We start from the raw sequence: 27,964 nt of genomic DNA on the forward strand, positions 1-27,964 counted from the left end.
TGGTGGTGGGGTTCTGTTTTTATTTATCTTTAAAAAAATATTAAGTTACAACTTTCCCTTAATGAAAAGCAACCTGGCCTGAATGCCTCAACTCTTAACTCCAAACATAGCAAAATAAGCACAGTGATAGGCAACCTTAGACTGGAAACCACTGTAAACTGGAGCTTTGTGTTGCTGTGTCAAAAGCTGAGTTAAAATAGAACAAATAAACCCACAAATCAAACATCACATCCTTCAAAAGATGGTGGTCACCAACAGCCCAGCCTCCACTGCCTTTTCTTCAGCTGGTTAAAACCAACATGAACTAAAAAAATCTCGTCTAAGCAACTGCAGAAACCAAGCTAGAGGAATTTCTCTTTCAGCCCTCTCAATTCCTGTTCAATAAAAGGGAGAAACACTGACAAAAGTACCCCAGGGGAGTAGCCTGCTGAATATGCAGTGTGGCAGTTCAGTTACCTGAGAAAAACAGATCCCAGCGGTAGAGACACCTTCTGAAGTTCTCAAACTGCATTAAAACAACCCAGCACACTTGGAAATACGGGATCCCAGTGCCCAGCCAGAGAGCTGGGCTATACATCTCTCTATGAAAAGTGACAAACATAAGCAGGAAAATACCTGAAGCCATGGAAAGGCACTTTGAGCTTGCAGCTGCTTTGGTATGTGCTATAGAACACTGAGTCATTGTACTGAGTCTTGCAGTGGGCCAAGCAGTCTCATGGAATACCCTGTTAAACACACCCACACCTGAACACACAGCCAGCCTGCAATGTCAGCAGAGTCAGCACAGCAAGAAATCTACTTGTTTGGGTTTTAATGTAAACAGTAAGGTTTCTAGTACAGATATTTGACTTTCAGGTGTTATTCTGAGTTTAATATTATTACATGCAACACTGTCTGAAAGTTTTCTGGCACCTCTGTGTATCACTAGGCAAGAAATGGTCATGGTAAAACCTTTCGAGATAAAGTCTCAAGTCATCAAGCCTAGTGCTGCACTCCAGATTGCAAACACCCTCAGCAACTGCACACCTGGCCAAGCCAGATGTTTGTAGAGAAAAGGCAACTTCAGTCATGTACCTGTAGCCCCCTGCACAAGGATGTGGCACTCCAGTTTTAGAAGGCACAGGATATGAGGGGCACGACAACTATGGCACTTAAAAATGAGCCCAGTTACCTAATGTCAAGAGGTGCCCTTCCAAAGGCACCTGAAGTCCAAGGCTCACTAGAAATGAGGAGCTCCCCCACTGTTAAATGTAGATTGATTAAAAAACAACAAGAACAAAGCAAAACAAAAATAACCTGGGCTTCCCTTCTGGCTTCGCTCTCTGTCTTTACATTCCAGAGAAACAGCCTGCTGAGAATCATTTGGGGGTTTTGCCCCCTTTTTAAATCCTTATTAAACAACCACCTCTAACAGGTGTAGAGAAAAGCATCAGTGAGAAGCTGGATGGCCACAGTCTTATTTCTTCCTTGACCTCTCACTTGAGCCCATAGCACAGAATATCAGTAAAATGTGAATGCCACAGGCACCTGAACTGCAGTGCTTTGGACTTCTGAAACTGGTTTTTGGTAAAAAAGCAAAGGAAATGGAGTCTTTGGGGCAGGCTCACACAGTGCTATGCAAATGTAACAACACCAGGTGGAAATCACAGCAAACCTCTAACCTGTGACCTGGGAGAGCCCAAGCTCGAGCATTGATGCTGATCTGCACACACAGAGCTCTTCCAGGTGGCACCAGGTGGTCCTGCACCAGGCTTACGCAGCCAGCAGCAGCCTAGACATGCTGCATACTCAGCAGCAAGGAGATGACAGTGTCCCCTCCTTTGCTCAGACATCTGTGCAGCCTGGGGTTTCCTTGAGACATCTTTTGAGAGTCACCAGGCAGCACTTGGAACCAAAGGCCTTGTGAGAGAAGGAATTACTAGATCAAAGCTTTCCTGCTCTTATCAGTTGGCACTTTTGTAGCTGGCAGCCAGGAATTCATTTTCCTGATGTTGTTTTAATAAAAAGCAGGAGTGTACCTTTGCTACCTGTGTCACAACCAGAAGTATGCAGTCCTGGATTGCCTCAACTGGTCTGGAGTTTGCCGGATGCTCACTCTGAAACTGAAGGCTATCAACAGCTGAAGTTTAAACAGAAACAACCAAAAAATACACACACAAACCAACAGCAAAACATTTCAGAAATAACACTCCTCTTCAGGTTCTTTTCCTAGACTTCTGTCCTTACATCTCTGTGTTTCCACAGGAAACTGCTACACCTGGTGTAAAATCACTCCACTAAGCCATCCTGCTCCTTCCTCTCCAGCAAGGACAAGCTCATTTCTCCGTGGTCCTTTTCATTTGTGTCTCCAGTGTCCTCCACTTGCCCCAGTTTCTGATGAGCAAATGTGTAGGTGTCAGGATCTGTGTCTGTCAGAGGTGGAGGCTCCTCAGGGTTAGAAGAGTGTTTTGTGTCTTTCCTGAAGGAGAAGGGAGGTGGAGAAGGTGGCACCGGACCCATGGGTCCATCAAAAGGCCGGTACACATCAACTTCTGGAGCAACTAAGCCATTGGACTCCTTCAGCAAGTGCCCATAGACCATAGCATCATCAATGACTGCATAGACATGGGACTCATTGTTCTGCCTCCCTTTCCTGAACAGCTTCTGTTTGCCAGGTGCTTGGGTGTTGACGTTGGTGTTGTACACTCCCACCATGGGGTCCTGGCTCTTCTTCTTCCTGTCACAGAGAGCAAATGGTTAGCAAGTCAGAAACACCACACGGCTGCTGTGTCTGAACTGAACAGGGACAGCTTCTCTTCTCCCATTCCCACCAGCCAGGGTCAGGCAGGCTGCCTGCACTGAGGGCTTTACCTGCAGTTTTAGAAGTGAGTTGAGCCCAGACAGGCTTTGCTAACAGCAGATAACTGCATGCTGTCTGGTTACCAACTGCTGCTCTGCCCACCCTGAAGCCTGCTAAATTAACTCCAACAGCCTCCCAAGCACAGGAATCCCAGCTGTAACGAGTCTTCCAACATCTACAGATATGAACAGGACCTAGAGGCCACCAGATGCTGCCAGAACAGTGCTGAGCACTACTGAAGACAAGACAGTGGCTCCTCTGCAAATGTAGAGTGAACTTTTCTTGGCTGCATTTTGTGAACCAAAGATGTTCATCTCTAATGTCTTTCCTGTGTGGCAGAGAATAGTGCTCAGCACTGCTTTTATCATCACAATGCACAGATCCACTCCAGCTCTGCAGCTTCAGGACCCAAGCACCCAGCACTGTGTCAGAAATCCCATCTTATGGGTGACTTCAGGCTATGCTATGAACCTTTGTTTTGCACTACTCAGTTCCCTCCCCAAGAGCTCATCTCATAGAACAATGCTCCCAGTGGATGTGCAAATTCCAGAAGTGCTGGAGGTTGTGTAGATGAAAGGTAGGTCCTCACATATCTGTGTGAGCTCTTAGCTTGTTTGAGCCAAGTCTCATCTAGAGCGGCACAAGCAGCAGCCACACTCAATGCAGTTTCATTTCACAGGAACTGCTGCTGCAGTCCAATCAGTTCCTTCCTTATAGCACAGCCAGAAGCCTGTGCTAAGGCCAAGGCAGGCAATGCACTGGGAGTTGGAGTAATGCAACTCCAGGAATGCTGTTTTCCTCAAAGTCAGTCAACTTAGAGTAACGTAGCATTCCTGGAGTCCCACCACTTCCCCCACCATTGCCTGCACTAGGCTTCAGACCCTTGTTCTTGGGATCTAGATCAACACATGAAACAGAGGGTCCAGCAGCTCTCCCAAAAAGCCTTTTTGACCTGCTGAATTACAAACTTACTTCTTCTTCACACAGCACACAGTCAGTCCAATAGCTGTGAGAACTCCAGCCCCAGCCACTGCAGCGAGTATCACTCCTAGGTCTGCAATAGACAAGGGACAAGGATGCTGAGCAAGAGGGGAGAACACATCCATCTTGCTCCTAAACACTGTCTGGGTTTGAACCTCCTCAGGAGCTGAAGTGTCCCAGCTGCCTGCAGAGCAGGGGTTTTGGAGCCATGCTCACCACAAGCTATTTCCAAGAGGTTGGAGGTCAAGAAAGTACAAACTCCTCTACTCCTAGCAGCAGCACAGCTAAAACACCCAACGAACCCACCCCACCTCCAAATGTTCAACACAACTTGTGTGCTGCTAAACCCACCTGCAGCATCTCATACCTCTGGCTGAACAGGCAGGGATGAGAAGAAAGTGCAGAGGGACACAGAGGACTCAACAAAACAGCCACAGTTCCCAAACTTCCCCTCAATGCAACCTCCTCCTCCAAAACACACAAGTTGTGTTGGCTGGGGATTCCCAAGAGTCATGAAAATGATCAGAAAAGTGCAGGTGTGGGCTAAGAAAAACACTCTGCCTTTTAAAAGAAGTATATGTCACCAAAAAAACTGTAAAAGGAAAATCTTGTGAATGAAATTTGGTATTGCTGCTGCTTTCTCCTGTGCAGCCAGTACTCCTACATACAGCAAGTCTCCCACAGGCTGAGAGGAAGAGCAAACGTGAAGCCAAATTACATAGGCACAGCCCACCCTAAAAATGCCTTGAAAGAAACAATTTATGTTTTGTGGAGATGAAGGACACCATGAATGCAGATTTTGCTGCTAGCAGTCAGGGCACTCTCCACTGAGCAGTCTGCCCTGCCCCAAGCATGATTTCCTGCTCCTGTGAACACTGAGATTAATTGAACTGTTAACATGGAGCAAAGGCTACTGGAAGGAGTGGGTCTGTATAATCAAATCCCAAGCTGTTCACCAGGTCTGTGACCTTAGGAGGGGAAAAAGGATTTTTTGGTCTTCTTATACCTTCTGGCTATGATCTCCAAATAAATAACTAACTAAATCCAGTCTTGCCCCTTGCCAAGCCCTGCAATCCCCTGTCTCCAAAAACAAACAACAAAAGAAGCCCCAAACCACAAAGATCCCAGCACCTCACAAAACTCCCTTCCTCCTCAGCCTCCAAAAGTACCCAGCTGTTGCTCTCAGGTTTTTTGAAGGATGGATATTCCTGAAGGCAAGGATCCAAGAAAATCCACCCCCAAGTGGGACCAGCATCCATCACTGTTCACAGAATCACAGAACCTATCTGGGTGGACACTAAACCATGTCCCAAAGCGCCAGGTCCACATCATGCTTGAACATCCCCATGGCTGGTGACCCCAGCACTGCCCTGGGCAGACCATTCCAATGTTTGAGAACCCTTCCAGTGCAGAAATATTTCCTAGCATCCAGCCTGAACCTCCCCTGCTGCAGCGTGGAACCCTTTCCTCTGATCCTGTTGCTTGCCACCAAGGAGAAGAGGCTGCCCCCTCCTTGCTCCAACCTCCCTTCAGCGAGCTGTAGAGAGAAATGAGGTCTCCCCTCAGGCTCCTCTTCTCCATCCTGAACACCCCCAGCTCCCTCAGCTGCTCCTTGTAGGCCATGCGCTCCAGACCCTCCACGTTACCCGAAGGGAAAGCAAACAAGCCCAGGGGAACAGGCCTCACCTATCTGCTTGTCAGTGAAAGTCACCCAGAACTGCAAGGTCAGCTGCATCTTCTCGGTGGGATTGCAGTTGGAGACATTGACCCAGAAGTTATGGTACATGTCCTTGGGCTTGGGCAGCAGCTCGTCCTCGCGCCGCACCGTCTCCTCCGTGCCCGCCGCCTCCTCCTTGACGTTGAGGTAGGCGTGGCCGGTCTGGCAGGTGATGCCCATGCGCTCCTTGGAGAAGCCAAGCCGAGCCACCTGCTTGCTGGGCACCACGATGTACCAGGAGATGGAGACGTAAGGGGGCAGGCCGTACGGCCAGTTGGGAGTCTGCAAGTGAACTTTGTCTTTCGGGCTCGGCCTCATGGTGAAGGTGCACTCGTCTGCAGGGAAGGGAAAGAAAAGGGGAGGGAACATATCAGCTTTGTTACTTGGTGTGCTGGTGGATGAGAAGCTCAACATGAGCCACCAGTGTGCACCTGCAGCCCAGAAAGCCAATCACATCCTGAGCTGCATCAAGAGAAGCATAGCCAGCAGGTCAAGGGAGGTGATTCTCCCTCTCTGCTCTACTATGGTGAGACCCCACCTGGAGTCCTGTCCAGTTCGGGAGCCACTATTACAGGATCTGGAGGTGCTGGAGTGTGTCCAGAGAAGGGCCACAAGGATGATTAGAGGGCTGGAGCTCCTCTTGTATGGAGACAGACTGAGAGAGTTGGGGTTGTTCAGTGTGAAGAGAAGGCTCTAAGGAAACCTTATTGTTGCCTTCCAGTATCTGAAGGGGGGTACAAGAAAGCTGGGGAGGGACTTTTAGGGTGTCAGGGAATGATAGGACTGGGGGAATGGAAAAAAATAGAAATGGGTAGATTCAGATTGGATGTTATGAAGAAGTTCTTCCCCATGAGGGTGGTGAGACACTGGAACAGGTTGTCCAGGGAGGTGGTAGAAGCCTCATCCCTGGAGGCTTTTAAGGCCAGGCTGGATGTGGCTCTGAGCAACCTGACCTAGTGTGAGGTGTCCCTGACCATGGCAGGGGAGATGGAACTGGATGACCCTTGAGGTCCCTTCCAACCCTAACAATTCTATGATTCTATACCTCTTTTATTAAAGCTTTCTCTTCCAGCATGTAAAATAATCTGGTCCTACCTATGCCCCTGAGCAGCAAGTTCATCCAGTCAACTGCACCTCAGTACCAGCAAGACAACCTACACATCAGCCCTATCACATCAGTAACTAGCACAGACAAGTCTGCAGAATTTCCCACAACCCTTCCTTCTTCCAGGAATAGCCACCTCACTGACTCAGAAGACCAGCCCAAGCAATGGCTCCAGGACTCAACTGTAAAGAACTCTGATTACTATCTATCCAACTGTGCTCCGAGAAGCACACTGAGAGGTCCACCACTGTACTGCAAAGAAGTACAAGCCACCACCTTACCTTTAATGTGTGGCACGAAAGACATTTTGAGATCCTGACGGTTAGACTCGTTGAGGAACCCTTTGCCAAAGGTTTTTAAGACTATGGTGATGTTGTTCCTCATCTGAATCTTCTCAATGGAGCCACCAGGACAGAAGACACCCACGGTCAACTCTGTTGTGGGGGTGGCACTGACAATGCCATAACTGTAGCTTGTGTTGCACCTCTGCTCTGGGACATGCTGCTGAAGTTTCAAGGACGGAGATGTGATTTCTATGTTGAGCTGACTGGGAGCCAAGAGCTTCCAAATAAATTTATGCAGCTGGACTGGCAACTGGGTAATGGCCTTGGGCACAGAAAGGGAATAGCTCTTCCTCTGACACCATCGAAGATCAACACAGCCTGCAAGCACAAAAACAAGTCCCAAGGGTTGCATTCTTCTAGCAGAGGAAATAACAACACACCCCCCCCCCCCCCATTTTCTTGTACACTGGAGTACACACACAGAGTAGGGTTACAGACCCAGCTAAGCACCTGCCTGAGCACACACCCTCTCCTCCTTACCTTAACCCAAACATGTCCCACTTGTATTGAAGGGCTTGCCTGAAGAGGGTGCAGGGCAGATGAGCACATATTCAAAACCCCTTACTCAGGAGGGTGCTTTTGCTGACTGGGGCACTGTTGCAGACAGTGAGCTGCACAGCTGCTCACCCCACTGGGGTGGGAAGGAAAATCAGGAGAAAAAGGCAGACTCCCGTGGGTTGAAATAAGGACTTTAACAGAACACCACCAAGAGAGAAGAAAAGGGAAAAAAAAAAAGATGAACACTAATCCAAATGAAATACCACACAAAGAGAGTGACAGAAGACACTGTGCTGACCATGGTGGCCCAGCCTGACCCTTCCACCTGATCCTGCCCCACCACAGCCACTTACTTGAATCACTGGTGTGCTTGGCCTGCCCAGCCCTCCTCTTATACAGCAGACATGGCACCAGGATGGTATCAAATACTCCATCTGCTGGCTCCATTGGCTGCCTTTGCTGTGACTTCTCCCAGGTTCTTGTGATAATAAAACATAAACCCAATTGACTCTATCCTAGCAGAACCCAGACCACCAGCCAAGGTCCAGATCTAGACTGTAAAATTCCTTCTCTACTGCCAAGTGGAAGCAGCACAGGTTGCATTCCTGGTGACAACCTCAGTCCTGCATTTTCATGGGCAGATGTATGGTTCTCCTGCTCCCTTTCAGTTTTCAGTGAGATTCTTAGGTGCCTTCTGTCCTTTCCCTTCTAGGAAGAGCTACAGTTTCTATTTTCAAAAGGCAGAACGACCTGGTGAACAACAAAGTCACCTCCAGATTCATTGTAGCTATCTCCCTGCTGACCCACACTTGGTTTCCAATCACACTCTGTTTAAAGTCAAACCCAGAGTATGTCTGACCACTGAGGAACAGCTCACAGAAGTATTCCCCAGGAGGCAAGGTAAGCCACTTCTGCCATACTTATGCCTTTCTCAGCTGTGATCCTCAGGCGGGACAAGTCCTTGCAGAGGAAGGAGATCTTGTAGGCAGTGCCAGACGCTAAAGTCAGAACGCGGTCACAGGTGCGAGGATCCTTACAGATGAGGCACACAGGTTCAGACATGAGGGGCACGTGGCTGGGCCACCCTTCAAAGTGTATTGTCACACTCATGTTCTTCTCCTTGCTCAGGTCCACCAAATGAGTGACATCTGCAATGGGAAACATCCCAGGGAATTACTGGCATGGGGCAAAGCAGAACTTCTCTCTCCTCACCCCATGTACTCCCCACCTCTCCTCCCACCACATACTCCCTATCTCCCCTCACCCCATGTCCTCCCTACCTCCCTTCACCCCATGTACTCCCCACCTCTCCTCCCGCCACGTACTCCCTATCTCCCCTCACCCCATGTCCTCCCTACCTCCCTTCACCCCATGTACTCCCCACCTCTCCTCCCGCCACATACTCCCCATCTCCCCTCACCCCATGTACTCCCCACCCCTCCTCCCCCCATGTCCTCCCCACCTCTCCTCACCAGCTGCAGTAGCCATTTCTAGGTTAGCTCAGAACACATCATTCACTGCTCTCCCTCAGCACAATGCAAGCTCAGGAAGCATCATGGCACTCCTAACTTAGTTTTGAGCCCACTGCCTCTACTATTTCCCAGCTCTAACAGAGCAACAGGGATGGAAGCCCTTTCTCAGCAGGTTAGGCTAAAATGTGAGGAGCTCAGCCAACTGCCTGAGATTTGTTTTCCCCAAGAGGTCCACATCCAGTTGTCTGGAGTTAGCTAAAGATTAAGCTACCTTAAATGCAAGTAATCAGGATGGATCAAAAGGCTCAGTACTCTATTTCAGCAGAAGTGCTGGCAGTTGTTAGGAAGGCCACTAGAGCCTTCAAGGAATGGCAGTAAGCTGAGCAAGGCAAGTCTCCCCCTCCCCTAAGGCACTGGTGAGACATTTGCAAGTGCTGGGTCAAGTTCTGGGTTGCCCAGTACAAGAGAGACTGGAGTAAGGGCAGCAAGGAGCCACAAGGATGCTTAAGGGATTGAAACACCTCTGATAGAAGAGAACAAGAGAGCTGGGACTGGAGACATACAAAACCTGCCTGGATGTATTCCTGTGTGACCTGTTCTAAGTGGTCCTGCTCTGGCAGGGGGGTTGGACTGGATGATCTCTGGAGGTCCTTTCCAACCCCCACCACTCTGTGATTCTGTGTGACTATTTAGCCTGAAGAAGATAGCTCTGGGGGATGTGTGAGCATGTGTCAGTGCCAGGCTCTTCTCAGTGGTGCCCAGTAACAGGGCAAAGGCACAATCTGAAATGCAGAAAATTCTGCTTAAACATTGGAAAAAAAATTAAACCAAGAAACAACAACAACCCCCACCAAAACACACAAAGTGGAAGAGGACATCCAGAGAAGCTGTGAAGTCTTTGAAGAGACTCAAATTGAAACTGGACATGGTCCTGGGCAGCCTGTTCTAGCTGCCCCTGCACTAGCAGGGGTTTGGACAGGATGACCTCCAGAGGTCCTACCAACCACAGCCATTTCTGTGAGTTTGCTACCCCATGACTGACAGAAACCACATCTGCTCTGCCTAACTGAAACATCACAACCCTTTATGAGATCTGCTGCCACGAGCCCCTGTGTACTCCCTGTGCACAGTAGAAATAAACTAGAAATAAAGGCCAAAGGATCAGGATTTATTGCTGAGGAGCCCTAGCCAACTGGCTCCAGGGCCTCAGTTTCCATCAGGTACTGTCTGGAACAAGAGAGGCATGGAGGGAAGACAAACACCCTCTCCATGCCAGCTAACAGCAGCTGGGAATACTTGGAACCCATGAGAGGGGGAAAGATAAGAAAAGAGGAAAATACTCCAGATGATGGATTGCAGCCTAGTTCACAAGGATTCACTCTCACATGGGAAGACAGACACCGGGTCCACACAGCATCCTTATGCTGATAACAAGGCACGTATCTCTGATGTCAAGACAGCAACCTGCTCTGTTGGAAGATGTCCTTGCCCATGGCAGGCAGTAACTAAATGATGTTTACAGTTTCTGCCAACCCAGAACATTCCATGACTGAAAAATAATAGCAAATATACACACACATATATATATACATACACATCCCACACAATTTTTACTCTTCCTTTTCTGCTTTTACCTATGGATTGCCAAGTCATGACCAAAAGGTGAACAGCTTTGTCCTGTGTGGAAAACTGGACACACAAAAAGCCTGCAGTGTGCCCAGGTGGCCAAGAAGGCCAATGGCATCCTGGCCTGTATCAGGAACAGTGTGGCCAGCAGGAGCAGGGAGGTCATTCTGCCCCTGGACTCTGCACTGGTTAGGCCACACCTTGAGTCCTGTGTCCAGTTCTGGGCTCCTCAGTTTAGGAAAGATGTTGAGTTGCTGGAATGTGTCCAGAGAAGGGCAACAAAGCTGGAGAGGGGTTTGGAGCACAAGCCCTATGAGGAAAGGCTGAGGGAGCTGGGGTTGCTTAGCCTGGAGAAGAGAAGGCTCAGAGGAGACCTTACTGCTGTCTACAACTACCTGAAGGGAGGTTGTAGCCAGGTGGGGGTTGGTCTCTTCTCCCAGGCAACCAGCAACAAGAGGACACAGTCTCAAGCTGTGCCAGGGGAGGTTTAAGCTGGAGATGAGGAAGAAATTCTTCCTAGAAAGAGAGATTGGCCATTGGAATGTGCTGCCCAGGGAAGTGGTGGAGTCACCATCACTGGAGGTGTTTAAGAAGAGACTGGATGGGGTGCTTGGTGCCATGGTTTAGTTGATTAGATAGTGTTGGGTGATAGGTTGGACTTGATGATCTCAAAGGTCTTTTCCAACCTGGTTAATTTTGTTCTACTCTATTTCTAGTGCAAGGTAATTTGTTCTTCAGAATGTTTTTGTTTTATTTTTTTCCCCCAGCAGTGAAAGCCAGAAAGGGTTAGATACAGGAGTGATTTCTGTAAATAAGAGCTGTATTTTCCTCTATTCAAATGGCAGCTGTGGAACACCCAAAAGCTTGGGAAGCTCTGAGAAGATGCAGATCCCAGTGCATTTTTAATAAGAGCCACGTTTCACTTGCACACTGCAGATGGCTTTTTTTTTTGCCTTTTTCCAAAATCAAAGTTTCAATCCTGTCCTGAGGGCTGAATTGGAATCTTTGATGGAATTTATGTAACTGGAAATCGCTCATGAAATCCTGTGACATCCCTGGAGAAAGCACTCGTCTCTTAAATCCAAGTGGTTTATTACTTGCCTCTCATTCAATAAATGACAACCTGGTTTTTATTTTCCAGATTATCATCTTGTCTCCTGGCCATAAATATATTAAATTTCTTCTTTGCTTTCCCAAGCAGAAGGCAGATAAAGCTGATTAACTGAATGCAATGCTTTCACTCTGTCTGGCATCCAAGATGCAACATGCAAACATGATTTGGTTAACAACAATCTCAGGAGGATTTGCTGTTTGTGAGCATGGCCAGGCGAGACAAAGAACTGAGGATTACTGCGGTGAGATCATACCTCCAAAGGTCATCCAGTCTGACCTCCCCACAGTCAGCAGGGACATCCCCAACTAGATCAGGTTGCCCAGGGCCTTGTCGAGCCTCACCTTGAATATCTCCAGGGATGAGGCCTCAACCACCTCCCTGAACAACCTGTTTCAGTGTTCCACCACCCTCATAGTGAAGAGCTGCTTCCTGATATCTAATCCAAATCTGCCCTTCTCTAGTTTCAAGCCATTGCCCCTCATCCTGTCACTGCAGGCCTTTGCAAACAGTTTCTTCCCATCCTTCTTGTAGCCCCCTTCAGGTACTGGCAGGCTGCTATTAGGTCTCCCTGGAGCCTTCTCCTCTCCAGGCTGAACACCCCCAGCTCTCTCAGCCTGTCCTCATAGCAGAGGTGTTCCAGCCCCCTGACCATTTTCGTGGCCCTCCTCTGGACCCTCTCCATCAGGTCCATGTCCTTCCTATATTGAGGACTCCAGACCCATACACAATACTCCAGGTGAGGTCTCACCAGAGCAGAACAAAGTGGCAGAATCACCTCTCTGGATCTGCTGGCAACTCTGCTTTGGATGCAGCCCAGGATGTAATTTGCCTTCTGGGCTGCAAGCATACACTGCTCCAGGCCCTTTCTCATCTGTGACTTCAAGGTACAGGCCACTCACACTTCTTTCCCTCTGCAGTGGTAGTCCAGAGTATGGACTTTCCTCCCCCTGCTCCTCTGCAGCAAGGAGGTGATTGATTATTAACCTTGATTTTTCACCTCCTCCAAGAACTGAGGTCAGAGCTAAGAAGCCAAAGGATAAATCACTACCTCCATATTCCATTGCCTAGCCAGGCCTTTTCACTTCCTTTTTTCAGACAAGTGCTCTGGTGTTACAGGTCACTCTGACAAGCCAGGTTCAGTCTGAATTTGGGTTAAAAAAACAATAAATATTCTTAGGGTAGCATCAAGAAGTATGTAGGGGATGTTATTAGCAGAGAATGTCACTGGTAACTTCTGTGCCTGGTGTGACTTCACACTAGATGATGTCTGTTCAGGCTTTGAATACTGCCTCCAGTTCTGGTGTCCCCAGCATAAGAAGGACACAGAGCTGTTGGAGTGAACCCAGAGGAGGCCACAAAGATGATGCAAGGGTTGGAGCACCTCTGCTATGAGGACAGGCTGAGAGAGCTGGGGGTGTTCAATCTGAGGAAGAGTCCAGGGAGGACCTTAGAGCTGCCTTCCATTACCTGAAGAGATCCTACAGGAAGGCTGCAGAGGGACTTTTTGTGAGGGTGTCTAGAGACAGGACAAGGGGGAATGGTTTGAAGCTGAGGGAGAGCAGGGTTAGACTGGAGCTTAGGAAGAAGTTCTTCAGTACAATGGTGGAGAGACTCTGGAATAAGCTGCCCAGGGAGGTTGTGGATGTCTCCTTCCTGTGGGTGTTCAAGGCCAGGCTGGGTGAGGCCTTGAGCAGCCAAGGGTAGTTGAGAGGTGTCCCTGCCCATGGTGGAGAGGTTGGAGTAGTTGAGCTCTGAGGTCATCTGTCCAACCTGAGCCATTCTGTGATTCCCTAAGAAGCGAAATAGTAACCAGAGGAAGGAAGAAAGAAACAAATGCACAGTGATGCCGTTGCCAGTATGGAGACAATTTTGCATCTCTTATTTCACCAGCTCATTCTGCAGATCTTACTGCCTAACAAAGTGAAACCTGCTCTCCTGGTGAGAGTGACTGCTTGTGTCAGAGCAGAAACCTGGGCTCACATTAAGAATCATCTGTTGCATCTGCAAATGTTGCATCTGACAGCTGAGAATAAAACTGTTCAAACAAGTCTGAACTTGATTTCTGTACTGGAAAACAGGCAAAGACAGGGGAGCACAGACAACTCCAAACAAGCAGTTATGGTCCTGGCCAGAGAGTAGGATTGGGAGCCCAGAGGGAACTCAGTCACCAGGGAACAGCTAGGCAGTGCTTTGCTTTGTTTATGCAACATACAAGCCCTCACACTGCGGCAGCTGAAGATGCTATTCAATTACATGATGCAGGTACTGGAAAAGGAAAAGAATCTCTGTTTACGAGCTACAGTGTAAAACCTGTAAGAGAGCAGCACATTGCACATTCCAGCATCACTGCTTGCCCTGTTGTAATTCCAGCAGAGTAAAACTCAAGGAGGGTACAAGTAAAAGTCAAGCCCCACTGGTATTTCTCTTCCTTTTGGTGCTCAGCCCAAGTGTCTCTAAGCAAAATCCATGGAGAGGGCAGACAGATACTTCAATGCTCATCAATACCTAAAGGCAGGAGTCAAGAGATGGGGCCAGGCTCTTTTCAGTGGTGTCCAGTAAGAGACAAGGGGCAGTGGGCACAAACTAGAACACAGGAAGTTCCATCTGAACATGAGGAAAGCTTCTTTCCTGGGATGGTGACAGAGCTCTGGAGCAGGCTGCCCAGAGATTGAGGCATTTCCTTCTCTGGTGAGACTCCATACCTGCCTGGACGTGATCCTGTGCAACCTACTCTAGGTGAACTTGCTTTAGCAGGAGGGTTGGACTAGGTGACCTCCAAAGGTTCCTGCCACCCCCTGCCATTCTGACTCTGTACTTACTCTCATTGACCTGTGGGTGCTGAACAACCACTTGGAAGAGCAAGCGGAGGATGCCTGGGTTCTGAGCATCCTGATCACAGCCCTGCAGGGACAGGTTGAAGCTGCCAGCGATATTGGCAGGCTGGCTGTCACTCAGCTTGAACACCTCTGGGTTGCTGAGGGAGCCAGGGATGTAGTACTCCACCCTCTCCTCTTTTCTTTCACAGTTGGAGAGGCTGTAGTTGTGGAAAAACACGCTTGCTCTCATGTTGGGAGGAACCACAAACTGCCACGTCATGAGCTCGTCCTCTGGGAAGCCCAGTGGGTAGTTGGGGGACATCAGCGTGATCGAGGACTCCCCCTCCAAGATGGATTCGATGATGCACAGTCCTAAACCAGGAGGGAAACAAATCCACACAAAACAAGTTGCAATTAGTGAAGACACACTGGCATGTCTAGCAACCCATAGCAGAGTATTTGTCTTGAAAGCGAGATCACCCACTTCACCTATAGATCAGGTTACTTCAAACCCCTTGGACTAAAACATGTAACTCAGGTTGATGCTTTTGTCTTCAATTTCACAACAAGGGATGTATTAATACTGCACTTGCAGTTTAGTGGGTTCAATTTTCAGCCACATGGACAAGCTAAGCCTTTGTTTTGGTAAAACTCTAGTTCCTTCTCCTGCTTTGCAAGAACAAACACGCAACCTGCCAACTGCTTCTGCTTCGCTGGGTTTTAGGCAACAAAAGATGTGAGCTCTTGCAGCAGCACAGAGCTCTCTGTTCAAAATCTCCCACATCTGACAAGAACATGTCAGTAAAGAGCCCCAGGTGCACACATGAAAGAAGAGTGTGAACCAGGGAGGCTGTGTAAGACACTTCATGCTTAGACAACTCTTGTCAGTGTGAAACTGGGTACAGAGATTACTGACCCACTCTAGGACTGGGCACACAGAGCTTACTGACCCATTCTAGGACTCCAGAGACAGTGTGCAACTGTGAGGAGAACCTGGAGTTAGAAAACCTCGTGTTCTGGAAGTTCAGATGTGCTCCAGGTTCCTTTTATAACTTACAGAAACAACTGCAGAATTCAAGCACAGAGCAAGGGCAACTCCCAAAGAGGGTTTGCCATGAGATCACAAAGCTGCCCGCTGATTGCTATGTAATATTCCAAGTATTTTAAGAAGGCTATTACACAATGTTCCATGTTACTGTGCAGGTTGAAACAGAGAGCTGTATTTAAGCAGCCTCATGTGCCTTCCAGGCACTGCTTCCACTTTTTCTCACCTTTCTCTCCTGAGAGAGGCATCGGTTTGAGGCTTCAGAAGCTAAGGAAGCTTTAGTTCAAAACAAACAAACCCAAATACACACTGCAAACAGCAAATCACCTTCTTGGCTCATTCCAACTCTGCTGTTCCAGGTGAGGAAACACTAATCCCTACTCACGCTTTATGGAAGCCCTGTTGGCGATGTTGAAGCCCGAAGTGGTGAGAGAGGAGTCCCAGGGGAGGTGCAGGGACAGGACAACTCCTCCCAGCAGCTTGATGCGAGACACTGAGCCGTTCCTGCAGAAGCCGCCAATGTTGACTGTGGCTGTGTCTATACAGCTGTTGATGTTGTAGCTAACAGAATCTGGGCATATCTCTCCTGGCTCTATCTGCCTCAGCCACGGGGTAGAAAACTTCAGCTCCAGCCCAGCTTTTGTGCTTGCCTTCACGTCCCAGACGTAAGTCCTGTTCAGGCGGGGCAGCCTTGGTGGGTAAAGGTGAACCTCTCCAAAGGGACATGGGCCTGACACACAGTCTGCAATGCAGAAAGAGAACAGCCATGAGATGCTCTGAGAAGCATGAAAGTAAATGAGCAATGTGACACCTTCTCTTTTATTCCTATTTTCACCATTTTCAGATTGCACTTAATGTGTACAAGCATTAGAAGACACTCCTATAGCACAGCCTGAACAGGACTGCCAGCCCCCAGAGCAGACAGGATAAACCTGCTCTAGTCAGGCTGACTAACAGAAGGGACTCATTGTCTCTACCATTCCCACCTTGTTTGCTGAAGAATTTAGAAAGTATTTAGTGAATAGGGCAGAGGAGGAACAGGCAAAAGTGAGAAATGCCATGTTAGGGAAGTTGGAGATCATGGATCTAGAGAAGTGATTTTATCCCACATCACTCAGAGAATTCCTGGTCAATTAGTCATCTTCAAAACTTCCACTGCTCACCAGGACCTGTATCTTTGTTTCCTTGGTGCCTTAAATGCCCCAGGTTTTGCAAAAGGACTAAATAACAACAACTGCCACTGCAGGGCTCTGGGAAGAACTTAGAAAACTTCAGTCTGAAAAATCTAAATTATTGGTATTTTAAGCTGGACACTGAAAACAAGCATGCTTTAATCTTGGCCTAGACTCCAACTTGAAAAAAGTGCATCTAAGAAATATATAATCACAGAATGGCTCAGGTTGGAAGAGACCTCAGAGTTCAACTACTCCAACCTGCCTGTCATGGGAAGGGATGCCTCTAAACTACCCTTAGCTGCTCAAGGCCTCACCCAACCTCCAGCCTGGCCTTGAACACCCACAGGAAGGAGACGTTCACAACCTCCCTGGGCAGCCTATTCCAGAGTCTCTCCACCATTGTACTGAAGAACTTCTTTCTAAGCTCCAGTCTAACCCTGCTCTCCTTCAGCTTCAATCCATTCCCCCTTCTCCTGTCTCCAGACACCCTCATGAAAAGTCCCTCTGCAGCCTTCCTGTAGGATCTCTTCAGGAAATGGAAGGCAGCTCTAAGGTCCCCCTGGAGTCTTCCCTATGCTGAACAACCCCAGCCAAAATTTTGTGAAGACTGTTTGAACGAATGCATATGAATAAAACTACAAAATGTGAAGAGAACTATCCTTGAATATGACCCCAGAAGTAACAAAGATGTCACCAAAGACTGAATGTCCCATGAAGTTTGAGATCTTGCTGTGTCCGTGCCATTAAAGAGAACATCAACACATATACACCAGGGATACATCCACAGCAAAGGAAACTTCACTTACAACACCTCCAAATGTTGAGATTCTTGACTTCCATAAAGTTCTTCAAATATAAGGAAAGACTCCTTTAATTTGCAATTAAAAGTTATTTATCATTGTTCAAAGATTTCTTCTTACCCAGGATTACAGGGGAGGCCTTATTACAGTAACAGGAAGAAAAGGGATCTGGTTTTACTGGAGGAAAAACTGAAAGCCAGTATCTCACCAATGTTCTTCTGAATCTTCATGGTGAAATATTTCTCTGGAGCTCTACAAGTGAAGGTAAAAGTGGCATTCTCTCCTGGCTTTATCTTGAGTTCAGACCTGGTGGCATTTTTAACTTGTATTTGACAGCTTGGCGAGATCCCAGGTCTGGGTTTAATCGTCACTGTGATGGAGTCTGCTTTACGAAGTGAGATTGTAAAGGAAGCTAAGAGAAAGAAAAAAACAGGAAAGGTATTGTGTTACTAGCAGTATGAGCATGGCCAGCCTCTTCACACATCCCCACAGGTGCCAGAAGGAGTATTTGCATCTATGTTCTCAGAAGTCCCTGTTGTTGGAACAAGAGAAAAGGCTTCAGCTCTTCCACTGATGGCACAGAAATCCCCTTGCTCAATGTGCTCACAGAGGTATACAAGGAATTTGTGTAGGACTAGTTCAGCTCCAGTTCACTCCCACCAGCATTATTTATCACAGAATCAGAATGGTAGGGGTTGGAAGGGACCTCCAGAGATCACCCAGTCCAATCCCCCTGCCAGAACAGGATCACCCAGGGCAGGTCACACAGGAACACATCCAGGTGGGTTTTGAATGTCTCCAGAGGAGACTCCACAGCCTCTCTGAGCATTTATATCACATTTTAGAAGTGACTCAGCTATTGCTTTCTATTTTCTGTTGTCCCAGTGCTAGGTTTTGTTCTGTTATGCCCATCATAGGGTCTGCTTCACTTCAAAAGGCAAACTGGTGTGACTCAGTTTGGGAAGTTTATTCAGCAGCCGCACAACAAAGCAAGGCTTAACTTCAGCTGCACGCGATGGTATGAGATGGAATCCTGGGTCTGCCTCACCATTTACTACAGCCCAGAGGAGCTACTCCAGCAATACCAAAAGCACACCCCAACAGAGATTTCTACATGTGGGCACAGTCCCTTCCTGACCTCCCCACCTTTTACAGCTCCTTCCCTGAGGGGATCTCACCATCCACGCAATGTCCCTCAGCAGCACAGAAGACATCTGTGGCCTGGGATGGACCACATCTGCTTTTAGTGTTTACAGGGGAAACCCTCAAATTTATGTGTATTACAAACAAACCAACCAACCCATCCAAACCAAACAAACACAGACATCTAGAAATAAGAGTATCCCAAGGTCTGTTCAAAAAGATCTGCTCCTTGAGTGTGACATCACACAGGGCAATGTTCTGTCCATACACCGCCTTGGGAATCCTCTTGCTCATTAACCCAAACGATAAAAGATTTCTCCCAGCAAAACCAGTAGCACAGTTCTCCAGGAAAATCCTTTTCAAAAGTCCTGTTTTTTTTGCAGAACCCTCATGGTTTTGCAGGATCTGATTCCCATGGCAATGCTTTGCAAAAGGCCTGGTGACTGAACAGTCAGCACAGGCTGCTGTCCTTCCCTGCCACCAGGAACATTGCAGCTCCAGGTTTGCAAACACCGAGCACCAAACATCGCACTGCTCAGAGGCATAGGCCTGAAGCGAACACTCACAGAGATACTGGAAGGGATGAGCCCAGCATGGTATCTCCTAGTGAAGCTGATGTTTATGTATGGACCTTGAGTGCTATTTCACATTAATCCACACCAAGGGGATTTGCAAATCTAAGTCACTCCCGCAGCTCAAGGTGGGATGTGACAGACACCCTGTCATGCTTTTATTTGAGTTTTACTGGTCTTGAGCCTTTTTTTCCAGCCTTTCTACACAATCTTGGAGTCAGAAGACTTGGCAAGCCCTTGAAACTGCCTTGCTTATTTGCCTCCAGGATCAGAGGGTTTAGATTAAAACCTCAAACACCAGCTTGGAAATTTTGGCACACACCTGATATGAGAACTTTACCAACCCTCTAATATTGTTAGTGAGAACCTGGTCACTGAGTAAGCTTCCTACAGCTTGTGACTGTCTCTGACCCAAGAGCCTAACTGAATTAATTCCCTTGCCTCTTGCAATGGCTGGCACTGCTTGATGCCTGCATTTCTGCCTTAGAAAAGCTGTTTGAGACCTTTTCAGCCTGGGTTTAGAACTGCCTTTTGCAGTGACCTTCCGAGCACACAGGACAACCACGGGGGCAATGTCCACAGGGTGGGGAAAAGGAAAGAGCAAAGCAAAGCCAGCAGCCAGGGCAGTTCCTCGTCATTGTTTGGGAAGAAGCAGTTTTCAGAAGAGAAACAACTACTTCCAGCCTAGCCCAGAGTTTTGGTTTCCACACCCTCTGACCATGACAGACAGCATTTTTCTGATGTTTATGTCTTCTGGCTAGGAAGGGTTAATAGCACAATACCAGTAATTAATAGCTAGAGACAAAAGAGACTTCTTCCTTGCATATGGTAATTGTCACACTCATTTCTGCCCCAAATGGAAGAAGTGCTGCAAGGATCAATATGCTGGCAGCCCAGCAGGCAACAAAGATGCAGATCTATACCCAGCTGGGCTCAACAAAGCTGTCAGGAAGGACGCCCAGCTAGATTATTGCTTAATTAGCTTGCTGAGCTGAAACTCCACAGGTAATCACTTTGTCCAAGAAATAAGAGCACAGTGCTGTAATGTCAACAGTAGCCAGCTGCAAGTGATATCCTAAACTCCATTAGACTATCAAGTCTCATTTTCATAGGAAAAATGGGAAAAAGAAATCATGCAGAAAGTATATCCAGGGATTCCAAAGATTCCAGCCCCCAAACCACAGCCGAACACAATAGTCTCAATAGAGAGACTACTTCGAAAGCATCTTTCCAGCAGAGCTTTTATAAACACAAGTGAGTCTCCTGATGACTCACACCAATCTGTCTTTGCCCATGATTCCCACTGCATGCCACTTTAGGAGGATTACCAGTAACTGTACAGCTTTCCTGTAGAGAAAGAATTTCCACGCCCAGTTAGCGCTGCACAGGGATGACACACAGGATATCCACAGACAAGAGCAAGCATTGCCAAGCTCCATCCACTCTCTGCCTACCCAACAATGAAACCGCTGGGCTAGAAGGTATCACCAGTGAAGTTCTGAGCTGGTTCACAAGCTGACACAGACATCTGATCTCACCCTAATTTTTTACCCCCTCTACACAACTAGTTTTGCAGCCTCCCTTGGCTGTTTCTTCAACTGCCCTAACCTCAATCTGCATCTTCCCTGCTGCAGCTCTATTTCTCTGCTGCTCATCTTCATTTAGACTGCACCTTTGTGACAGTTGTCTTATCACAGCATCCCTCTATCACTAAAGTAATGCTCCTGTCTGTGCAAGCACACCTGGGCCAGCTGTTTCTCACCAGCTTGGTTTTTCCAAACCTTTCATCTATTTCATGGCTCAGAGCCTTCCCACTTGAGTTAGAAACGAACTACAGAACAAGCTGGATTACTCCACAAAGTTTAGCCTAAACGGATCTCCTGCGGTTGTGACCGACACTAATGTCCTAGTAATGTTAATGTGTATATATAACTGTCAAAAGGACATTTTGTTCTGTATCAGAGAAGGATGCAAGGTAGAAAACAACTGGAGAGCAGTGGAGGCAGTGGCACTCATGGGGAGCATGCATCTGTACATGCAAGGGAAGGACTTGGCAGGACAGCAGTTTATATGGCTATGCACAGTACCTTGCTAAACAGAGCAGGAGGCAGAACACAGTCCAACTAGTATTGACTACAGGGCTGCATTTTATGACAGCAATTTATCCAGAAGGTTCTGTGGATCATTTCATGTGACTTAGAACAATCCAAACACCCCAGACTGATCAGAAACCAGAGCGCACAAGAGCCACCAACAAGCCCAGCACATGTTCATTCATCCCAAAATAACATTGAAAAAGAGCTGGTTTGCTAGTTCCCCCACAGACATTTTCAACACAGCCCAGCTGGCTGTGGCTGACTCAGAGCCCATTCACAGGCCTGCAGCAGCTGGAGCCGATGAGCTGCTGCCCCAGACGAGTAGCGGCAACGCTCGCTCCGGATATGAGGTAGCTGGTTCCAAACCCCTGTTCTGCCCAGGGGGAATCTAAACCCACGCAACCCAACACACCTCTCCAACAAACAGGCTCGTCCACCACAGTGCTTCGTGCCTTCAGGACAGGGATGCTACCCCAGCAATTGCCTCTGCAGCTCGGTAGGCTCTCCTGGAAAGCTCCTCTGAGCCCTGCTAGATGCTGGCCCACAGGCACACTTATAGCCTGCTGAGGCTGTGCCACTACACATAACCCACTGCAAGGTCACATCAAGACATTGGGAAGCAAGAAATATGACTCAACACAGTAACCAGGCCAGAAGCAGAATGATTTCAGTTTCAAGCCATATGAATTTCCCTCTTCCTGATCTAACAGACAGCCTGAGCATAGGAGATGAAGAGCACCAGGACACGTTCAGAGCAATCCATTCAGAACAGCCTTTGTCTCGCGAGGGAACCTGACAGCTGTGTCCTGCACCATAAGGATCACAGGTTCCAGCTCCCACAGGCCAAGCAAATGCCCCGGTAGCTCAGCTACGAGATGCACCTACTGCTGCACCTTATCATCTGTTTCCCCATCACCTCCAACACAATTATTCACTGCACAGCTAAAATTATAGAATGGTTTGGGTGGGAAAAGACCTTTAAGATCATAGAGTGCAACCATAAATCCAGCACTGTCAAGTCCACCACTAAACCATGTCCCTCAGCACCACATTATTGAGTTGGACTCAAGTCTGCCAACAGTAGGTCAAAGAATATTCAAAAGTGTAAATGTCTCCCTGTTTGCCTTACTCAAATGTTTTGTACCTGCCTTATTGAACCTTTCTTTGTCAAGCTGAGTCCACCTCCCCAGTTTAACTACAGCATCTGATTGCCCAAATGCCATTTACCACTCCAATTCCACCTGCAACACCCACCCAGGTAGTTCTCTTCACACTCCTGAAGCCCTCAGCAAACTTAGTCAGGACCCATACATTGTTTATGCCCTTGCCATCTACTAACTAGCACTGTGAGGAGCAAATGGAGATCACAGTCACATCCTACAGCCAGCTCTGCCTGCTGCAAGCTGCTGGAATTCTGTTGGACTTTACAAAGTAAACAAGATTTCTGTTTACAGAACTAACTACACTCTACATTGTTCAATGATGTCATCACAGAAACCTAGAATCATAGAATGCTTTGGGTTGGAAGGGACCTTGAAGATCACCTAGCTCCAAGCCCCCTGCCATGGGCAGGGACATATTCCACTAGGACCAGGTTGCTCAAAGCTGTATCCAACCTGGCCTTGGAAGATTTTCAGGGAGGGGACATTCACAACTTCTCAGGGCAACCTGTTCCAGTCCCTCACCACCATCACTGCAAATAATTTCTTCCTGATGTTTGGAGCCATCTTCCAATACTACACTTGCTTGAGATAGGAGGTCCATATTTTACTAAAGGTTTGCTTTCAGAGAATCACTCAGAAAATTAAGGCTTACAGTCTTCAAAGTTTGTAAACACAGATAGGTGCTGCCAATGACTATGATGTCAGAGTACCAATCCACATGACAGGAGAGGGCACCTGGAGAAGACTCATCCCTCAGCCACAGTACAGCTGCCTAATCTTCACTAATAGCCAGGATGGGGATGAAAAGCAGACAAGATCACAGTATCACAGTATCACTAAGGTTGGAAGAGACCTCAAAGATCACCGAGTCCAACCTGTCACCACAGACCTCAGAACTAGACCATGGCACCAAGTGCCACATCCAATCCCCTCTTAAACACCTCCAGGGACGGCGACTCCACCACCTCCCTGGGCAGCACATTCCAATGACAAATGACTCGCTCGGTGAAGAACTTTCTCCTCACCTCCAGCCTAAACTTCCCCTGGTGCAGCTTGAGAGTGTGTCCCCTTGTTCTGGTGCTGGTTGCTAGAGAGAAGAGACCAACCCCTTCCTGGCTACAACCACCTTTCAGGTAGTTGTAGAGGGCAATGTGGTCACCCCTGAGCCTCCTCTTCTCCAGGCTAAACAACCCCAGCTCCCTCAGCCTCTCCTCACAGGGCTTGTGCTCAAGGCCTCTCCCCAGCCTTGTTGCCCTTCTCTGGACACGTTCAAGTGTCTCAATGTCCTTCTTAAACTGAGGGGCCCAGAACTGCACACAGTACTCAAGGTGATGTACTCAAGATGTCAGACATCCCATTCTCCTCCTGATCAGGGAGGAAGAGTGGGCACTCCTGAGACAGTGATGTGACAAGAATTCACCAGAGAAGGTCTGCAAGTACCCCAGCCCAACAAGGCTGCTCGCTCTAAAGTAGTGCAGTTCATTAATTTGGAATGCCTACTGGGAAGAAAGCAACTTTGGACTTCAAATAACTGTCAACAAAGTAATTATACACTTCAGTACTTCTATCCCTTTCTCTGGAATCTTTTGGGAAGATAATTAAGACATTCATATAAACTTTTGCAAAAGGCATTTTTAAAAGGTTTCTTCACTCCAAGTGGGGGAAAAAAGCCCCTTTGGGATTTGGCAAGCCTAGCTGCAATTAGAGGAAGCAGAACACTGACACTGAGCTGCTTTTTCTTCATTATTGTTTTACAGATAGGAAGTTTTCTTGCTTCTGTGGAAGCGAGATGCAGAGCTCGGAGAAAGGTGTCTGCAAGCTGACCAGCAGCTTGCCTACAACACACAAAATGAGCAGTACATGGGTCTGCACAACTTGACAAGGAAATGTCACACCGCACGAGCAAGTCACTACAGGAGCCTCCCTTGATCACAGAGGTGTTAGCTTGTGCAGTCTGTCCTTACCAGTGAGAAGGCAATATCTTCAAGCATGTCTGAACAGCTCTTCAGCCTTGGCTCTGGCTAACCAAGGTAGAAAAGCACATTTCACAATCAGGAGTCCTTCCCATGCCAAACATCCTGTGCACAGCTTTGTCTCTCACTTCTGAGCAGCTTCAGATCATCACCCCTCGTCACCCCTCACAGTTTGCTGTCTCCATATACTAATCTCTCAGCTCCACCCACGGGCCCAGAAAAGCCAGAGCCAACTCCAGGACGCTGGTGTGATCGTACCTCCCAAAGAAAGAGTCTGCTCTGACAGTGAGCAACCACGCTGCTCGCTTTGCTCCCCAAGAAATCACAAGGCACAACTCAAAGCAGGCTCTTCCACCCTTGAGGAAGGTTGTTGAAAGGTGTCCAATGGAACAGGCGAAGGCAAGACTTCCCCCTCCCATGATAGGGGGTGGGGAGCAAAGAAAAGAGAAATAATTAAAACGTGTTTTCCTACAGTACTGGCAGCCTGGGCACTCAGCAGCAGACTTGACCTTACTCACATAGATGAAATGCACATCTCCAAGACCTTACAGCATGATTTTTCAGCTGGCTCTTCCTCAAGGTCTTCCAAGAGGTCCCATCTATATTGTCTGCACTGGGCAGGCTCAGCTACAGGCAGCAAACTTAGCCTCTGTCACCAGTTAATACAGAAACACAAGATCTTGCTCTGACACAACAGTCCTCACAGCACAACCCACACCCTTTCCTTCACACCCTGGTGGCACAAGCAAATGTTGAGCAAGAGGAATCTGTCAGAGAAGTTTTCAAGGTGAGGGATGGTCCCCAGGGTCTATCAGCTGAATCCTACTAAGAGATAGGAACTGGTTAATGGTTTGGCTCAACAAATGAACCCATGCTGCAGAACTGAGGCTTAACAAGGCTACCTGAGCAGCATCAGCAAGATGGAAAAGTCCCAGAAAAAGCTCCATCTTTAGTCTTTCCCCCACTTAGGCCATTTAGAATCAAGAGGGGGGAAGAGTGCATTTTATGGTCCAAAATTTAAAATTTAAGGTAGTACTGCCAGAACTGAGACACACAATAAACAAGTGATGCACACTACACACACTTCTTTCCCCCTTACCGACTGATAAGGGCATGAGGCAAGCAAAAAGAAGAAGGTACAACCCAATACTTAGGCACACTAGTTGTGGTCTCAACTGAGTGAGCAAGTGGCCTCTCAGAAGGGACATAATCCAGCTTTTCCCAACTTTCAGAGGAGCCCAAACAGGCCACTTTGTGATATTCTGTCAGAACAGCAGAAGGACCCTGCCTAACAGCTTGCTTTTTGTTCCAGTTTTATTTCAATTTCGTATTAAAAAGTAGGCTGAAATGCTCTGACTGATGCGGCACAGTCAGTTGCCAAGAAGTCATCGACTGGAGGGTGGAACACAAAACGCAGCAGCAGCATCTGCAAATTCACTTCTTACACCAACAGCACAGAGGCAGATTTCATCACATAGGGATAATTTAAATCTGAATTTAATAATTTAAGTCTGATCCATTTCATTAGTAGTGCTCCAAAGAAATACATTTTCAGCTGCAAACACATTTCCAAAGGCCGGGTAGGCGAAACTCTGTTCACACTCCCACATCCACGCACAACTATTGCGCCAAGTATTTCTTCCTGCAGTTTTCCACCTACAAGTTCACCAATGTTTCATTTGATAATGGACATCATGCATGAAATTAGACCTCAAGAAAACCCACCAGCTCTTCTGAAGACAACGGAACCAACCATGCTTGACCTACACATTGCTAGAGGACAGCAAAGACAAAACTATACCTGCCAGGAAGGAGTGGAGGGAGAAGGCAAGAGAAGAATGAACTCCATCGTGGGTGACAAGCTTTAGGGAGAGGTGCAGCACAGTTTGTAGCCACCCCATCAGAGCACGTCCTATACCCACCTCATGCATGGCTCTGCACACCCAGCCTAAACCTGGCCTTGCTGAAAGGGAGACCACTGTGACTTGCAGCCAAAACACAGCAAAAGCAGAAGCCTGTCCAAAGTCAGCACCAGGGCAAAGGGAACTCCTTAAAAATTAAAAATTGCATAGAGCTGTGGGGAAAAACCTGAACTAACTTGGGTTCTCAGGACAAACCTCTGCTCAGGGAAACGTTGGAAATGCTTCACTTGACAAATGAGGCAGTACATTCAATGGAAGTGTTTTATCACGAAGCCTACATAGCTTGGAACTTAAACCTCAGTTCTGTCCAGTTTCAGTCAACATTCAGACTGTGCTGTTTTTAACATGCATGGCCATGAGCCACACTTCAGCATAACCAGCACAGTTAATGGCAACAGAAAAACTAACAAGGCACAAATTTCACATCAGGCTCTTTAGGTTATTCATATTCACTGCAATCAACTCAGCAGTTATTACATATATGGAGGGATGCAGTCTTTCAACAAAGGATGATGATGATAATTTTTATAAATATAATTATACTAATAGAAAAGTAATGTTAAATACTAATAACTCTTAATAGCTATAATTTTACTAATAGCTATTATTTTACAGATACTAATTAGATTTAAGAATGGGCAATTTTTTTTGCAATCAAGCAAGCTCTGGAAATTGAGGAAAACCCCACACACTGCACATGCTAACTACAATTCTTTCGAGGTCACAGACAGGAATTAAGAAAATTATCCACACATTATATACACGAGATTTCCAGGAATGGCACATGGAATTGTACAAGGAATTGCACAGGAACTTGAAGAGCTGGTAGTGACCAGCAGCCTCCCAGCGGGGCCATTTCGGTTCCCTGTGTGCACACTTCACCCATTGCTCTTACAGAAACGTGACTGTCTTTGCTTAGAAGCCTACGGGACTGCAGGGTCCAACACGGCTCCTGCTCCTCACAGGGAATTCGGCTGCCTGACTCCCTGGCATCCAGAGAGAAGACTTCTTGAAGTTACTCCCAAAGATGCAAAGATCAAAGCATTCCTCTCGTTAGCGTGTATTTAAAAGCGAAGGGAAAAGTGATGCCCAGAGGACGGGTGCCGAAACTGGATGCCCTTATTTCAGCATTGTAAGGAATGCCCGAGCACATCGGCGCAGCAGGACCCCTTCCTCCCTGTTTTAATAACTAATAAATGTTAGCCGAGCAGCAGGACACGGCGATGAGCGCAGACACCGGCCTGCCGCCTGCGGTGCGGCCATGGCCAGGCAGGCAGGGCTCGGCCGCACACCGGGCAGACCCCCTCCCAGCCCGCGCCCGAGGCGAAGCCGCCTGGGCGCAGCCCGCGCCGCCCCGTCCCTACCTTCCCGCTGGAGGAGCTGCGCCGAGGCGGTCAGGAGCGCGGTCAGGAGCGCGGCCAGGAGCGCGGCCAGCGCGCGGCCGGCCGCCATCTCCCCGCATGGGCCCGGCGCCGAGGCGGGCGCGGATCCCCTGCGCGGCCGCCGCCGTCGCTTCCTGCTCCACCTCGCACCTGGAGGGGCGGGACGGGACGGGACGGGGCG

The 27,964-nt window shown here is 48.0% G+C and overlaps 1 protein-coding gene across 1 annotated transcript; it reads right to left on the reverse strand.

Annotated features, from left to right (window-relative positions):
- Positions 1 to 27,920, reverse strand: CDCP1 (CUB domain containing protein 1). Its single transcript, XM_068152811.1, has 9 exons — positions 27,766 to 27,920; positions 17,741 to 17,944; positions 15,943 to 16,299; positions 14,516 to 14,884; positions 8,405 to 8,632; positions 6,924 to 7,304; positions 5,507 to 5,872; positions 3,812 to 3,893; positions 1 to 2,716 (listed from the first exon to the last, which is right to left on the reverse strand). Exons 1-9 carry the CDS (start codon positions 27,851 to 27,853, stop codon positions 2,269 to 2,271), a joined length of 2,523 nt encoding a protein of 840 aa, XP_068008912.1. The 5' UTR covers positions 27,854 to 27,920; the 3' UTR covers positions 1 to 2,268.
- Positions 27,921 to 27,964: the final 44 nt, after the last annotated feature.

This window comes from Melanerpes formicivorus, unplaced genomic scaffold (genome assembly GCF_026170545.1).
Source record: "Melanerpes formicivorus ecotype bairdi unplaced genomic scaffold, bMelFor1.0.p_v2 SCAF_24, whole genome shotgun sequence".
Classification (NCBI taxonomy): Eukaryota; Metazoa; Chordata; class Aves; order Piciformes; family Picidae; genus Melanerpes; species Melanerpes formicivorus.